General features: G+C 35.6%; 1 protein-coding gene across 4 annotated transcripts in view; it reads left to right on the top strand.

The window, feature by feature from the left end:
- Window positions 1-15,065, top strand: part of HNF4G (hepatocyte nuclear factor 4 gamma) — a 61,272-nt gene extending 46,207 nt beyond the window's left edge. For all 4 annotated transcript variants that reach the window (XM_063392262.1, XM_063392242.1, XM_063392251.1 and 1 more), the window contains 7 exons: window positions 1,772-1,878; window positions 5,873-6,028; window positions 8,101-8,188; window positions 10,116-10,268; window positions 10,448-10,684; window positions 11,142-11,264; window positions 11,673-15,065. In XM_063392262.1, the coding sequence (XP_063248332.1) occupies window positions 1,772-1,878; window positions 5,873-6,028; window positions 8,101-8,188; window positions 10,116-10,268; window positions 10,448-10,684; window positions 11,142-11,264; window positions 11,673-11,791 (983 nt within the window). In that variant the 3' untranslated portion in view covers window positions 11,792-15,065. The remainder of the gene's footprint in view (window positions 1-1,771; window positions 1,879-5,872; window positions 6,029-8,100; window positions 8,189-10,115; window positions 10,269-10,447; window positions 10,685-11,141; window positions 11,265-11,672) is intronic.
- The last annotated feature ends 1,738 nt before the right edge of the window (window positions 15,066-16,803 follow it).

Below are 16,803 nucleotides of genomic sequence, written 5' to 3'. Positions count from 1 at the left end.
AGCCCAAAAGAGAGAAATGCTCATTTCCCTCAAGATGCTAATGCAGCCTGGTGCATTGAACCAAAAAAAAATTTAACCCTTTAACTTAATGCTACTCTGCCCTACTCTGATCCCACTTCATCTAAAACTTCCAGCACTACTTTTGTTTTGTTATAACCTCTCTATATGACTAGGGCATGTCTCAGTATAAGTGTGGCAGAGTCTATGATAGTTTCTCACATTTCTTGCAAATCTCTTTCTTTTCTCCAGGACAAAGATAAGAAGGGCTTTAGTTATTAAAAGCTTTACAAGTCCTCTTTGAGCAAATGTACTGTCCTCCTCATGGGGTCTCTTTATAAAGGAATTTTACGCCGAATTGACAAAAAGCTTTAGCCAAATAAGCTAGTCTAATAATCCAAAATTATGCGTATGTAGAAGAAAATTAAAGCATGCACCTATGGTTTTAAGTGTGCTCCACCAGTGATTTTCACTAATGGTGTATTGTCAGAATACCTTACTATTTTTGCAAAACTAATCAATGCTGAACTTATTTTTATTATCTATGTTTGTTTCAGCATTCTTATAGAAAAGGTTATGGTTTTTTTCTTTCCTGTCTACAACATACTGTGTGTTTATCATCACACAGAATTTCTTCCTGTAACCTTTAAAAGGCCTGTCAGTGAGTGCCCGTGCAAAAAAGTTAGTACACCTCTGGAATAAACTGAGTGCATTATTCAGATAAGCCCTGAATCTACTCAGTACACAGAGTATTTTTTTCCTAATTGAAACCTCTTGTACTACATTCTGTTATGCAGATTGTTTCCCACAAAATAGCAAATGTATCTTTGGAAATGAAGCTGCTGCTCTTAAAGGACAGTGAAATTCCTCATGCAATAGAAAGATTTCCATCGGTGAAATTATTTTTTCCCTCTTTTTTTGTTTTCCTTGGCCGAATCTTGGACATGATCTAGGTTTTAGAAAGATCTCACTGTTAGTTTTTATTTTTTTCTTCTTCCTTTAGTTCAAAAGTATATCTTCTTGCTTCATAAGCCTTGCATCTGCTGATTACAGATTCCTTATCCAAAGCTCTTTCAAATGCCTGTTTCTGGACCCCATGAGACAAACTTACTGAATTTACTGTCCTAAAACTTTTTTGATGCATTGGTTTTTCGTTTGGGGTTTATTTTCCCCCTTTAACTTAGTTAATGTTCCATAAAGTGGCTAGGAATGCAGTGTTACTGAGGAGGAACATGAGATTTAAATTTCAAAATTATCTTACTAGTGGATTAAAGTCATGATGCATTCCTGTTTCATTGTTTCCCACAGCAGAGCAAGAGTAGGGCTTTCATATTTCCTCTGAGAGATATTTTTTTCAGTGATGATGCTGTACCACTTGACCTGTTTGGCCGTCTGGTTATGTCCATTTCTTCTGTCTGTCATATCTGTTATCATAAAGCCGCCTGACTTATTAAATTGGTTGAAACCGAGACCATGTGTTCAAGTTCAAAGGAAGAAAGAGGTTTGACTGTAATTAAGCCAGTGACAGAAGTGCTCCTGATTCAGTGTCTATCTGCAATTAGTTATACAGACAAGTATAACTTTTTACAGACAAGTAGTGTTCCAAGAGAGACTATAAACGTGTCCTTCATCACTCAGAGCTCAGACCAGATCATCTCTTTGAATGTTAAACCTTTCAGTTCTTAGAATTATCTTCTGAAATCTAGTAAAGTTCTGAAATTATTCTCTGTGTCAGTGTTTACAAGTCAATAATGAGATGATTATTCTTTTCCAGCTGTACAAAATGAACGGGACAGGATAAGCACGAGAAGAAACACTTTCGATGGCTGCAACAGTCCCTCTATTAGCACATTGTCACAAGCCGAAACACTCTCCCGCCAGGTACAGAGATCTATCACAAAATTATTTAGTGACATTAAGATCACTTTTACTAAAATTAAATACTTTTTAATTTCTTATTGTATCAAAAATAATTATTGAGATTACTTTTTTCTACTTCAAAATGCACACAGTGTCCTCTTCTCAGTGGGAGAAGTGGTAATAGAATACATTCTTGAAGCATAGTCAATAAAAAAATTCTACTTTGTCCAGGACAATATGTCTTAGGCACCTTTCTTAATAAAGGTTTATGGTTCTTACTGCTTTTAAATCAGTTGCTGTCTTAGGCAGCTGGTGGCATCTATCTATCCTTTAAGCAGACTTTCCCATGAAACATAGGAAAAAAATTGTCCAAAGCCATTACATTCAAAGGGTTGTGGACACTCATTTCCTTACATTCTTTTGAAAATCCCATTTTTAATATCCCTATACATTATAAGTAAGGCAAACAGAAGTGTTCCAACTGCAGAGTCTATTCACATCTTGCTTTTAAATTTTCTTTGTCTCATCTGAACTTCATTTTCTCTTTTTCTTTTTTTTCTCCCTATCCAATCAATTGCTGAATGGAACAGTCTCCAGTCCTTTTCTGCACCTCAGATAAATCATGGTCATTGATTCTGCATTCTTGCACCTCTTACTAACTTGCTTAGAATTTAACTGCCACCTTTATGATTTCATGCTGACTGATTTATACATCCCCAAATGTTTTGTAATCTCATCCTTTATCAGCATCTCTCTTAGGCTGGAACTCTCTGTAAAGAATTGATGCAGGCATTACTGGGTGATAGTCTTTGGCACATATTGCATGTCTGGGAAGACTAGATGAACATAATGTACCTTCCTACCTTTCATACCTATACAGTATGAAAAATATAGCTATATTTATCTCCTTAGTAATTTTTTGAACTTGCTTATTGTGCTTTTTTATAATACTCCTTAATCATTTCCAACTGGTACATGCAATTTGGGAATAAGAACTGTCTTGAACAGAATCACATCCTCAGCTGTTTATAGCACAAAGTTCTTTTCAAACAGTAGGTTTTTGACAAAAAACATCTCCGTGTGTATACACAAATTTATTGTACTTACTATTTGGTGTGTTTTAGTAGAACAGAATTGCTTCCACTATGTCAAGCATATATGAAGATACAGTCTTGGCCTCAAAGTCCAAGAGACTCCATTTACATGATGGAAAAGCAAAGAAGTCTTAAAAGTACTTGTTTTTCCTTCAGTTGAATAGGTCTGTAAGATGAGTTCAGTTCTGAGAAGACACTTAGAGTACTTTAGCATTGAAATGAAGAAGAGGGTGGTATTCATCACTTTTGAAATGTTCATATTAAATAAGGAAAATAAGATATTCTCATCCTTTTTGAAGTGTTCATATTAAATAGAGAAAATTAGTGATTTTATTCCATAAGATCCATTACAGGGAGGAATTGTCTGTCAAATTTTTCTTGTACAGACCTGGGAAAGGCTTCCAGGATCATTTAAATACAAAAAGGGCATGCTGGACTCTCATATGAGTAAAGACATCTGTCCTTGAAGATTTTCAGAACAACTGGGATAGAGTGTTATATTGTCATGTTTATCAACTCATTAATGGGTACAAGTTACACTGGGAAAGACTTCACCTCAATATAAGAAAGAAATTTTTTATAGTGAGAACAAGCAATAACTGAAGCAATCTTTCCAGGGGTGTAGTGGAGTCCTCATCACCGAAGATTTTCAAGATGCAATTGGACAGGGTGTTCGATAATCTCTAGGATTCCTTTCCCATAAAAGCTTGCATTAGATGATCTTTCAAGGTCCCTCCTAACCTGTGCTAGTCTATGATTCTATCAAGTCAGTGAGTCCTGTGTTCTGCCCCATAAATGAGGCAAGTTAAACCAATAGAGAAATAGAAATTGAAAAGTTCATAGCTTCATATCCTTGTCAATAGATCCAATCTTAGGTGTTCATAATGAACTCCATGGGAGTCATCCCACGAATCCCCAGCGGAAGTTCACCAAGTAATTTCAGCATGAAGACTGTAGTTTGTAATGTAAGATGTAATTTATAAAAATTCACAGCTTTGATTAAAAGATATTAAGAGAAGGAAAATGTATTAACTTCATGATTCAGTATCCACCTCTTCCTTACCTTCTTCCATAATCTTCCAGTTGGTGCATGGTTAGTATCATTTTCAGGTAGAACAGAGTGCAATCTACAATCAGAAATCTCTTCTTTGTACCTTTGAATCATGATCAAGACCCTTTTACTGTTCTGGAAAAAATGAAATGTATTGAATTTCTTTACTGTCTTTCTGTACTGAATGTTTTCTAGACTGACACTCTGGTAGCTCTCACCTGAATGAACATCAGTATTTTCAACCTCCTTTTTGTAGAGGAGATGCCAGAAATTGATTCATGATTATAGTATGGATTTCACACATTCTCTGTCTACAAAGAGGCAGTACCTCTAACCTTTTTCGTATATGGTAAACTTTGAATTATGTGTCTGAGGAATTTTTAACCTGCCTGGCTGCTGTATTTCCCTGAGAACTAATATTCAGGTGGTTAACTGACATAAATATCTAAGCTTTTTTCTGTGTTTTACACAACTGAATTATTTAAGAAGCACAGAGCTTTAGTTCAGAAGTACAACTCCCAAGGATAAGGGACTTCACCACAGATCCCACTGCGGGGTTTAACATGGATATGTGAAAGAAGGGGAACTGGTAGGAGTCAACCTAAATACATTCCACCATCCTGAAAAGTGTAGGAACGTATTGGAAGACCAAAATATTAATTTATTTTCCTGAGGAAGATAATTATGCAACATAATTTCCCAAGTATAATTTTGGTAGTAAAACATAAAAGGAAAGTCAGTTTCATAGGCTTTTTTTTTTGATCGCCTTTTCCTTTTCCTTTTCCTTTTCCTTTTCCTTTTCCTTTTCCTTTTCCTTTTCCTTTTCCTTTTCCTTTTCCTTTTCCTTTTCCTTTTCCTTTTCCTTTTCCTTTTCCTTTTCCTTTTCCTTTTCCTTTTTCCCTTTTCCCTTTTCCCCTTTTCTTCTTTTTCTCTTTCCTCTTTTTCTTCTTTTTCTCTTTTTCCTCTTTTTCCTCTTTTTCTTATTTTTCTTCTTTCTTTTTCATTTTGTTTCCTTTTGGTTTTTTTCCTCTCCTTTTCTGTTTGTGTTTTTTTTTTTTTTCTTCCCTAGTATGATATAAACTATAAACTGATCTTATCTTCCCAGGTTTGGCTTTATCTTAAGTTGGCTTTCCCACCTGCCTTAAAAAAAAGCCTGGTTTTGTTCCTTTCCTTGAAAAGTCATTAAGAAATTCAGGATTTGGCTCAGTAGAAGTGCCCCAGCTTCAGGCCCAGGAAGATATTACTCTCTTGCCATTTCACAGAACACTGTTCCCTGCAGGTGGTCTAATGCACACTCATATCCTTTACATTTCCTCTGAAACATCTCAGGCCTTTGCCTGTACCACTGCTTCATCATTACAAACCGTTCTCCTCCAGGCACTAACCCCCCGTTTTACCTTCTAAAGTTAATGATACTTGTCTTTACACTAGAAGAACATGCTACCCCTTTATCATTCTCTTTCTCTTAATATCTCTATCCCTTAATATTCTGCATGCCACTATGAGCTCTTCTTTTTTTTGGAAATGAGGTAAGTGTCAACCATTTTAAAGGAAAAATAAACAAAACACCTTCCTTCTACAAATGAAAAGAGATCTAGTATATTTAAAAATAGTAATTTGGAATGATAAGATATTGTATCACAATATGATTAAAGTTTTAGCATATTGCAGTGCATATGGGTAATAATGAGAAAGAAAAATTTCTAATTTACGTGCAGGGTAATGGTCCATGTGGTCACGGAATTTCTCAAGAATATCTATGAATACTGATGCGATTTTTTTCTTAAATATGCTGTTAACCAGTGAACATAAAATTACATGAAATTTAATATTGTTCTTTTCTTTTTTTTTTTTCTCTCGTTATGGCCAGATCTCAGTCTCCAGTCCTGGTGCTAGCACTGATATAAATGTTAAGAAAATTGCTGGTGTTAGTGATGTCTGTGAATCTATGAAGCAACAACTTTTAGTCCTAGTGGAATGGGCTAAATATATTCCAGGCTTCTGTGAACTACCACTCGATGACCAGGTACAAGGAGACCAAAGAGAAAACTCTATTTACTGCTCTATTATTCTTGGGATATTTAAAGGTCATGATGAAGCATTCATTCTTTTCAGTCTGAACAAACAGAGCTGAGTATTAAACCTACCCTCTTAATTTTTTTTAAAGTTTTAAATAACACCACCACAACAGAAAAGACATGAACAAAAAGAAGCAGTAAACCAACACGTCTTTAAGTGGTTTTTGTTCTTTCTGTAATGTTTTGGAAGCAGAACTTTTTTCTGACCTTAAAAAGTATTTATTTCATGTTCATCTTTCAATATAATATAGTTTAAGACAGCATGTTATTTAATTTGAAGCAAGTTTTCTCTACTTGAAAAAACCAAAAGTGATTAGAATCTCAAACAAATTCCAAACATACAGATATCAATCCATAGCAAATAATCTTTCATACAATAAAATGTACAAAAATTATATTGTATATAATAAATGTAAGGGAAAAAGGCACTAAATCTTGAAAATTCATAAGGGTTTTCATGACAGAGATGTGATCTATCATCACATCTGTAATACATCTTAATATACCACTGGCTTTCAGAGTAGGTTGTGCTGGCAAACCCAGAACCAGTATCTCCACATTGTGGTGATCAATTCTCTGATAAGCAGCCTCAGCAGGAGATAATTCATTGCTTGGGATCTCTTGATTCATCTTGGAAATCACTCTGTGAACTGGAATTGTGTGAATCCTTCTTCTTTTGCCTCTTCAGTCTCTCAGTTTTTTAAGAAAATCCTGCAAGTACTAGGTCATCCTTGCTTTTGAACTGAATCATTCTCTCTTTTATGGTTACTCCAGAATATGGATGTGTTTCAGGCCACAGGAGACTCCCCAGAAAAGGAGTTAAATGATGTCTTTGCAGACCCACAGAGCACATATGTCCTCATGCTTAACATACTTGAATAAGTTAAAACTCTCTTCATGTGAAAGAGAATTTCAAATGATGCTGCTACACAAGGGCAACAAAAGCAAGCGAAAAAATGTTGCTGCTTTTATTGTTAAGATAGCATGGAGGAAAGGTGAAGGTATCAAATATCCTTTAAATATTCCTGTCTGCATTTAAACCTAAAATACCAGCTTAGAATGATAGGCTGAAAACACCCCTGCTGTGCTTGAAGAGTACATGTTGGGAAGTACTCTGAAACCTTAAGTACGTTAGAAAAGTACAGGCAAAGATGTTGAGAGATAAAACAAATGCAACTTTTTCATTTGTGATAGCCAGTTTCTAAGGGGCATTGTGAATTCACTTATAAAATAAGCCATCCGGTTTTGTAAAAATGATTCCTGATCTGGGAGTCAGCCTTATTTACAAACCGTAGAGAAGGCCAAAGCAGCTAAGGTAACCCTACTGAGAACCTGAAAAGTCTTAACTGATAAGTATTACCTAGGTGCTGTGTACCTTTATATCTCTCCTAAAGTTATTGGCTTGGATTAGAGTTACTTGTCAAGAAATTAGTTTCTTGAGGAGATAAAACCATTGCTGAAATTTCAAGCAGACATTAAAACCAGAGGAAAGTAAATAGGTGACAAAGAGTAAGCTAATAAACACAAGTACCTTACCAGTACAAACTGGGACAGTAGTGGCTCTGTTAGCATATCAGGCTTTGTTGGGAAAAAGCTCTTTTAAGTACCACATAAATTTTTGGTTCAAGAGAAAAAAGAGACACTGATAAAATCAAATTTACTGTAACAGTTCATTCCAGCCCACTGGAGTCTTTATTGTCAACTTAAAATACCAGAGAAAACTTTGTCAAGGGAATACACACTAGGAAATAAATGCAGGTAGTGTGTTTATTGACAAGTATTTTGCAGATCCTGATGTTTAAAATTCTTCTAGAATGCTAGAAGAGATAAAGGCTTACAGTTTAATTAGGAAGTGCTGTTTTTATGGTGTTAAGATTTTTACATTCACTTTACATTTTACTTTGGAATCTTAGCAGTCTTAAACATGTACCTAACACACAGTAATATATATCCTCTTTTCTTTTACTCTTGTTGAAACTTACTGCTTTGTCATCTAACTAGTCTTCTGTTTTTTTGTAAGGTTGCCCTGCTGAGAGCACATGCTGGGGAGCACCTGTTGCTTGGAGCAGCAAAACGGTCCATGGCATATAAGGACATTTTACTTTTAGGTAAATATTGGTTTTGTTTTACTTACTGATGATGATGTTATAGTACATTAGCAACAGTGTAGTCACTTAAGTGGGACAACTGTTCTGGTGCAATCAAAGCAATGCATTCTGTAAATGCTAAATAGCTATTAATGGCATAATGTCACGTGTCCTGTTCTAGCAAAAGCAGATGGATGGTTTCATGTAGGTTAATACAGCTAAAGGTCTATTGGATAGCAGAAACCACAATTTAAGGATGTTCCTGGTACTTGCCTCCTTACATTATTGTCCTTTTTGCACCTTTACCCATTAAAAAATGGTACAAAACAACAATACCACAAAAACAGCGTAAAACCTCCTTTCCTTAGGAAAGGAGCAGCCAGCTTGTTGCACATGTACTACTTTCAGCCTTCATGAAAACCTTTTATCTGGAACTTTCTCAGGAGTCCTTCAGACTCAGAGAAGACTCTACTGGCTAAAATATTAGATAGCCTGTTCCCTGCAACTCAGTTTCCCAAACCCCCATCACTGCTTCCTCGACCACGTAAACACCGTTCCTGCTGTCCATGCCGTGTGGCAGATGGGTGCATCCCTGGCACAGTGCCGAGCGTATTCTTGGTCAGCTGAAAGGGCTCCTACCCTGGGTTATAGAAAGGGAACGTGCTGTCAGGGATGGAAGCACATCTTCTAGTTCATGCAGTGGAGAGTCATGAACTCTGACAAAAAGGATCTCAGTTGACAAAGTCAGCAATGGGGCTGTTTCCTGAGAAGGTCTGTTGGTTGTCTCAGACTGGATTCTTGATGTGAGGCAAGACTATATGGAATATGGACTCAGACTTGTCTCTTCACTGGTGCAGTGGTCCAAGGACATTTTCTACTACTTACTCTCCTTCCACTTTGGGCCTGCCTTTTCATGGCTCTAAATAAGCTTGACTTTATTTTTACACCTATTAAAACTTTAAAAGGGCAAGAACGGCTTGGTCTGCAGGTATTTCTCTCACCAGTAATCCTTTCAAGATAAAAGCTGTACAAATGACTTTCTTAAGGTAGTCATTTCCCTAGATACAGTTTCACTAACAAAATTAACAGAAAAAAAAAAAAGTTCAATTTTATTTGGATTAGTAATAAGATAATAAGGAAAACAATGACAAAATAATAGTAAGAAAATTATATATCACAAGCATCAGCAGATACACCAGAAGAAGAAACAAAGTGAGGCTACAAGGCTTATTTTGATACTTGGAGGCAGGTATCTGTTTTATGAGTCATTTTGACATGGATCTCTTTTAATATAATTATCAGTTTTTCTTTCAAAAACTGCACAGTAGCTTCTGAAAGCTCCATGATATTCCTAGTGTTCTTCAGAAGGTGAATTAAGATGCCAAAGTGGAGATCTCCAAAATGGATATTTAAAAAAAACCCCGAACCCAAAAAACTCTACTTAAAATTAATTCTTAACTGAAAGTGTTATGATGCTACTATGTTTTATTAGGAACAACAGAAACATCCATTAGAAAAAGAAGCATTTCCAATGTCTCCTCTTGTCTATTAACAAATCCTTGTCATTCAGCTTGGGATATATTATTTCAATCAGGCCAGAAGACATTTTAAGATGAATCTGTTAGTATATTTATCTGTTATTTAAATGTAAAAGTCTTCTTGTTTCATACTTGTACCTTCAAACACCAATCTTGGTCCTGTGGACTAATCAGTAACTGCATGTTGGCATACTTATATGTACAGATTATTTACTGGGTGACAGCTATAATTTGCACATATACTCTGTTTGCAAAGAAAAGTTGTGTGTGATGCAAGGGAGAGTTATTACTTTTAAAAATATATTCACTTGATCAACCAATATGAAATGTACTTTTGAAAATTGGCTTCATCTAGTACATTACATCAAAGTGTTTCTATTAATTCATATGTTGGTATTCTTATCTCTAAGGCAACAATTACATAATTCATCGCAACAGCACTGAAATAGAGATCTGCCGAGTGGCAAATCGGATTCTGGATGAATTAGTTCGTCCCTTCCAGGAAATTCAGATAGATGACAACGAATACGCTTGCTTGAAAGCAATTGTGTTTTTTGATCCAGGTATTTTTACAAAAAGTATCTCTCAGTTGTTTTATATGTGATTGTATTGAAAGTATTTTTTGTTAATGTAGCATCTGTTCATGTTATCTAGCTGAATGGAAAAGAATAAAATGAAAAAAGTAAGATGTTCCTCCCAAATCGTAATATGCCTTGACTTGAAGTTTTTGTCATTTTTTAAGATGCAAAAGGCTTGAGTAATCCAATGAAGATTAAGAATATGCGATTTCAAGTCCAAATCAGTTTAGAGGATTATATTAATGACCGTCAGTACGACTCCAGAGGAAGATTTGGAGAACTTCTTCTTCTACTGCCTACACTCCAAAGCATCACTTGGCAAATGATTGAGCAGATACAATTGGTTAAATTATTTGGAATTGTTAAAATTGACAGTTTGCTTCAGGAAATGTTACTGGGAGGTAAACCAACAATTTGTTAAATTTACCATCTTGTATTATGTTGAATTTAGTGGGATGCTGTTGAGGGACTCTTGATCGAAGCTACCACTCTGACTCACTGTCTGAGCTTTGTGTCTAAAGCCTTCTTGTCTTGGCATTTCATCTTGTTAGTCCTACAGAAGTGGATTTTGCTATGCACTTCTCAGTAACTACTGGGTTGTCCTACAATTCTCTAGGCAGATGAAAGAATCCTAAGAAATATTTAATGAAACACATTGTTATTGCAGTCAAAACAGTGAAAATAAACACAGTTCTTAATATGCTTGAAGTCTGCTTGAATTGTTTAATGAATACCCAGAGGCAATTATTCAAATTGCCAATCAAAATATTTACTCTGCGGAAATGTAATTACTGAAGTATAAGTCACTGGCTACAACATGCTCTTTTGCACTGATATATGCTCATGTTATTTTCACAGGTACTTCTAATGATGCCAGTCATCTGCATCATCCAATGCATCCTCACTTAGCCCAAGATCCATTAACTGGCCAAACTGTCCTCATAAGTTCAATGTCTGCTCCTGTACATACAGAACAGATACGTAAGTAATTGCTAGTTAGCCTTCTGTCATAACATTTCACTGTTTCATTTTAAAATATTAATTAGAATGGTGGCCTGTCAGTGTTCATAGAGCTATTTCATCATCATTCTTAAATTAAAATAATTGTGCATTAAAAATGCATGTATATAAAGGGTGTTAAGTAATAGACTTTGACCCGAATTTAATTTCATTTTAAAAATTCAGCACCATTCTGATATATCATTGTTTTTACATGCACAATCTTTAATAAATTAAAAATTCTGATCATTAAAATATCCTGTTTCCCTAGCATGACAATGCACTCTCTTTCTCAAGCATGCAACAGGACTCCATTTCAGTGCAGTAGTATGTATGTGTAGAGTAGACCAGGCTATAAAAAATATTTATTATTTCTACATTTTTTTTCAGCAACTCCAGAAACTCCATTACCTTCCCCTCCGCAAGGCTCTGGGCAAGAATACAAAATGTCTGCAAATCAGGCTTCAGTCATTGCACAGCAATCTATTTTGAAGCAAAAACCATTGTGATAATATTTTCATCTCTATGTTTTCCTTCCTTCTTTCCCTTCCTTCCCTTCCTTTTCATGCACTAGATAGATTGGTAGAACACTTGCACATTTAAAATCTCAGGTTGATAAAGGAAATTACTTCCTCAGCAGCAACTACTAAGTGGGTGTTCCTTAAAACACCTCATGATTTGCAAAGTAATACTATTCTGACTATTGCATACAGCTGTAACTGTGGACACTGCCGTCTGACAGACATGTATAGAGGTAGATATTATTTTTAGATCTTATAACTGCACAGATTCATGTTTTTATTTCCTGTTTTAGTTATTGTCTTATTATTATTGGTTTAGATATGTATATAATTTTTTCATTGTAATGGAACTTGTTAGTGCTTATTTAGCTGTGAATTGTAGACATGAAAAAGTGGGTTATTCAGGCAAAAGCCATGATTCCACTAATAGTGGAAAATTAGGTTAGCAAAAAAGCACATGAATTGAAAAAAGAGGAACACATACTTAATGAACAGAAAAACCCAACTATTTAAAAAAGATCTTGATTTGAAAGGACCATCTCTTTCAAGTAAAATTTCAACAAAAGCATTGAATCCTCCCTGCTTAAGTTTGTGTGAAGCAGAAGGCCTGAGTGAATATGCATGAGGACTTCTTAAAATCTGTATATAGAACATCTGTAGGTATTATGTCTATGTATAGTCAATTGAGTGGTGCTGAAGCATTTATATTTATAAATACTTAGAACAAGGACTGAACTAACTAGTACTTTCCTAAAAAGATTATGGGCACACTTCGGGAATTAAGCTAGTCTGGACACGTTCACCAGGTTCTAAGGACAGGTTTTCACCAGGTTCTTTGGAGACAGCCCTTCTCTTTAAGGGTACAGAGAGTATCAGAGAACCCCAGAATAAGCTAAGTTGGAAGACACCCACAAAGATCATCGAGTTCAGCTGCTGGCCGTGCACAGCACCATCCTCAAGAGTTACACCATGTGCCTCAAAGGGTTGTCCAACTGCTCCTTGAACTCTGTCAGGCTTTTCTTTGACCACTTCCTGAGGAGCCTGTTTCAGTGCCCCATCACCCTCTGGGTGAAAAACCTTTATCTAGAATCAACCTAAACCTCCTTACACAACTTCAGGTCATTCCCTTGGGTCCTGCCACTGGTCACCACAGAGCACAGATCAGTGCTCCCCCCTTCTCTTGCACTCACAAGGAAGTTGTAGACTGCAATGAGGTCTAACTAGGACCGTGTCCTAGTCCATTTGACCTTAGGACTGGAGTATACATTGTGATGTTTGCTTTGCTAGTGTAAGAGTAGCCATTGTGTTTATTTGTCTAACTGGGTGGTTAGTGCATGTTTCAGCAATTGCTAAAATTCACCTACAGAGGAAGTTGTAATTAGTGTAGTAGCTCTGTGTTTGTGGAGGTATGACTTGCCAATTGCAGTGGCAAATGTGCCAGAGTTCAGCTCCAGGTGTTCCTGGTTTGAGCCATGGCATTTCAAGCCAGAAAACAGCCAGAAGATGGCACACCCTATTAATTCACATACTCATCCTCTCAATTTCTGAGAGTTTTCAGAAGCGTGGGATGACTTGGTTTTCTGTGATGACCCCCTTTCTCCACCTCTTCCTCCCCTTCCAGTCTGAGGATCCAACACTGACTAGGCTTTCTGTCTGGAGTCCATAACAACCCATCTGGATTTGGACTCTGTGAATTTGCAGAAAGTGGACCTTGTAGCACATGCTCACTTGGGGCATTTATACTACTCAGTTACAATTTGTGAAAGTAATCTTTTCTGATACATGAAGTGATATGTTTTTCATACAATACTAATATCATAAGAAAATCACCACTTTGCACATTTTATTTATTCCAGACAGCAATGATTTACTACTTTAAAGTAGACTTTCTACCAGAAGATATGTAAGAGAGAAACAGACAAAAAAGAGATAATAATGTGTTGCAGTTTTTCTAGACTATAGCAAAGAGAAAACACAGTGGAGTCAGAAATTCTTTGAGGTGAGATGTTGATCATCCTAAACCAGACACTTTCATTAATCACAGCATCCAGAGATGGTGCAGTTACCCCTTGACTTATAAAAGTTGCTCAAACAATCTGGAATGATTCTTCAAATACATTTTTGCAGGCAGGAAATGCAATGCAGGAAATGCAACACAGTAAATGCTGAGCTGACCTGAGCATTCAAAAGGCTTTAATCAGAATGCACCTACCACCAGGTAGATTCTGCGTTTCTTTGTTATTTTAAAGTCATCGCTTTTGTGAAGTCTGTATGCAGTAGCTGTTAATGTTTGCCTTTTGCTTTTTAGGTCCTTTTTCTTTTTGCTGTTTACTGTTTGTTTTTTATTAATGCATCGGTCTTTTTACAATTTCCTTTTAGTGCGAATTTTTATGACAGAATAAGGTACTGAAGTTTTGCCATTAACTTTAAGGGTATCCGGACTGTGCTGTTTTTATAAGTTGGCCACCAATGCTGTACAGTGATACACAAAGGTAAAACAAGTGTGAGAGATACTGAGCAGCCCAAAAGTTTACTGAAGGGGCTCACTTTTTTGTACTTGTCATAGAAGGAGTGTTGGACTCTAGGTGGATCTGCATGAATTTGCTGGGTCAAATAAATGAAATCAGTTGCATAAACATGGCACTATTGGTCTGACTATATAATCAGAAATAAACATCAGTCCCCAAGCTGGCCACCCTTGCCTTATATAAGAGATGTGCATAATAGCTTCGTTTATTTTTCACAGTGAACTTTAGATATCAAGTGTACAATAAAATGTTTTCACACACTGCCAAAATGTACTGGAGGAAAAATATACTTTAGTATTTTATCTGACAAAAAGCTGTTGTCTATTTTGTATAATATATTACATTTTTGAATAAGAACACCACTGTAATTTATTGGGAAAAGCTGATTTATTTTATAAATGTAACATTATTTTTGTAAACTTAATTATGAAAAATCAAAAATGATTAGTGCTGTTAAATATTAAATTATAATGAGATGTAACTTTATATGTCTGAACTCTGATACCAAGTTTTTGTATCGAGTATTTGGAATTGAAATGGTTGCTGGAAATATTTCAAATGGACTGTTTTTCATCAGAGCTCAATAAAAATGAATGATCCAAATGACACATTTGCCTTTTAGTATTTTTTTTTTTTACTATTTACTTAAACAATGAGAATGATTTATATTCCTTACACAAGGAATAAGTATATAACTAACATGCTTTTATCTCTACAGTGTTCACAGCATCACAGAATGGCTGAGGTTGGAAGGGACCTCTGGAGGTCATCTAATCCAACCCCCTCTGCTCAGGCAGGATATTGAAAGAATATGACGGCAACATTTTAGTTGTTTCTGCTGTAACATGGCAAAGTATTACATAGCTATGGTCTTAAATTTTTACTTCTGACTCAGAAAAGAACTGAAGCACATGCTTAATTCCATCTGCGTTTAAATTAACCACATGTTCATATAAAAAACAGCCTGTTTTATTCAGGACAGGGATAACTTAAGAAATCACTGCCTTTGCTGCAGTGCATTGTTATTTGGAAAAATTTAGGTGCAACTTAATAAAGACATTTTAAACTTTAAAAAGACTATTTACAATACATTTTTTTAGATAACCAGTATCTCCTCTGCCTTGGAAATTATGTTCAGTTGCATGTCTCTTTACTAGATTTTGAATAGAAATGGGGTAAGAGGGTTGTTTGTTTGTTTGTTTGTTTGGATTTTTGTTGTTGTTTTGCTGGTGGTTTTTTGTTAGTAGTGATAATACAGTGATTTGGGCTGCTTACATTTGCTTAAATGGGCTCTACTCTGGAGTCCAGGACTACAGGGAAAAGCTGCCATGGGAGAAGAGGAAACTCCATTTTGAATGCTGGATATCTTCTGGTCCCTCTGAGGAACTTGAGTCAATGGCTGATTATTCTACATGCAGGAAACCTCTACTTGTGAATGCTGACTGCAGTGTAGGAGCTTTATGATTTTAGGGAACTAAAGAGATTTTTTTTTCTCGGCCTACAATGAAGGAAATATGGATACCTCCTTACAACTTCAACACTGTGAAGTCCTGACAGACTATGCTTCAAGGATTTCAATGAATCAGATTTACAAGTAGCTCCAGCAGGTGAATCAGGATGGTGTGTTTTACAGAGAGAGATGGGTGAACTAGCTTTCAGTTCTAATCATTATCCAGAATTTCTCCCAACTAAAGAATTCCGAAAGTGAGCAGAGGTATTTACCGACCTCCAGGAATCTTCTGTGACAGAAAATTTAACATTCACAGAATGTAAGAAATTTTTTTTATAATTCTTTTGTTATTCATATACTTGGAAGTTCTGATTTTACCTCAAGGATGTCTGTCAGTCTGTGGTGATCTAACATTTTTTTATGTCTTTCCACAGACTATTTCTAGATGTGAACCACCATTTGTGATGCTTATGCTGAAGTATATAGTAAAGAAATACTTAGATCCATATTTTAATAAGTCTATCAAAAATCTTCTGTATTGGTTTGCAATTAATTTTTACAGTTTTCTATTGGGCTTGATACAGATGCATTAGCTTTCTTCTTTCTTTTTATTCTCCCTAGGAATAAACAAGAAATGGAAAAAATATTTATTGACAAATTTAGTGTTATGATGTTAACAATGCAATTGCGCTTCTCTTTCTTCTGCTGTTTTTCTAGTATGAAGATAGAGATGGTTGTCATCAAGGCTGAACATCAATTACTGCTTTCTTTTGGTTCCTTATTTTCTTGAGGCAAATCCAATTCTCATTAATTAAAGTCTATGTATAAGTAAAAAGCCCTCTATGAAGCCAAAAGCTAAATTTGATTGCAGAGGGGATTAAAAATGCTCAATTGCAGGAATATATTTTCAAAAATTTATTTCATAAAAATTAACATGGATGCATGATTTCTAAACAAAATCATAACCTTTGTATTAAAGGGTAAGAAACTTGAAGATAATCAAATGTAAAGATTTTTATATA

Source organism: Prinia subflava, chromosome 1 (genome assembly GCF_021018805.1).
Source record: "Prinia subflava isolate CZ2003 ecotype Zambia chromosome 1, Cam_Psub_1.2, whole genome shotgun sequence".
Lineage (NCBI taxonomy): Eukaryota > Metazoa > Chordata > Aves > Passeriformes > Cisticolidae > Prinia > Prinia subflava.
The sequence above is the reverse complement of the archived record's forward strand: the minus strand, read 5'-3'. Positions and strand labels throughout refer to the sequence as shown.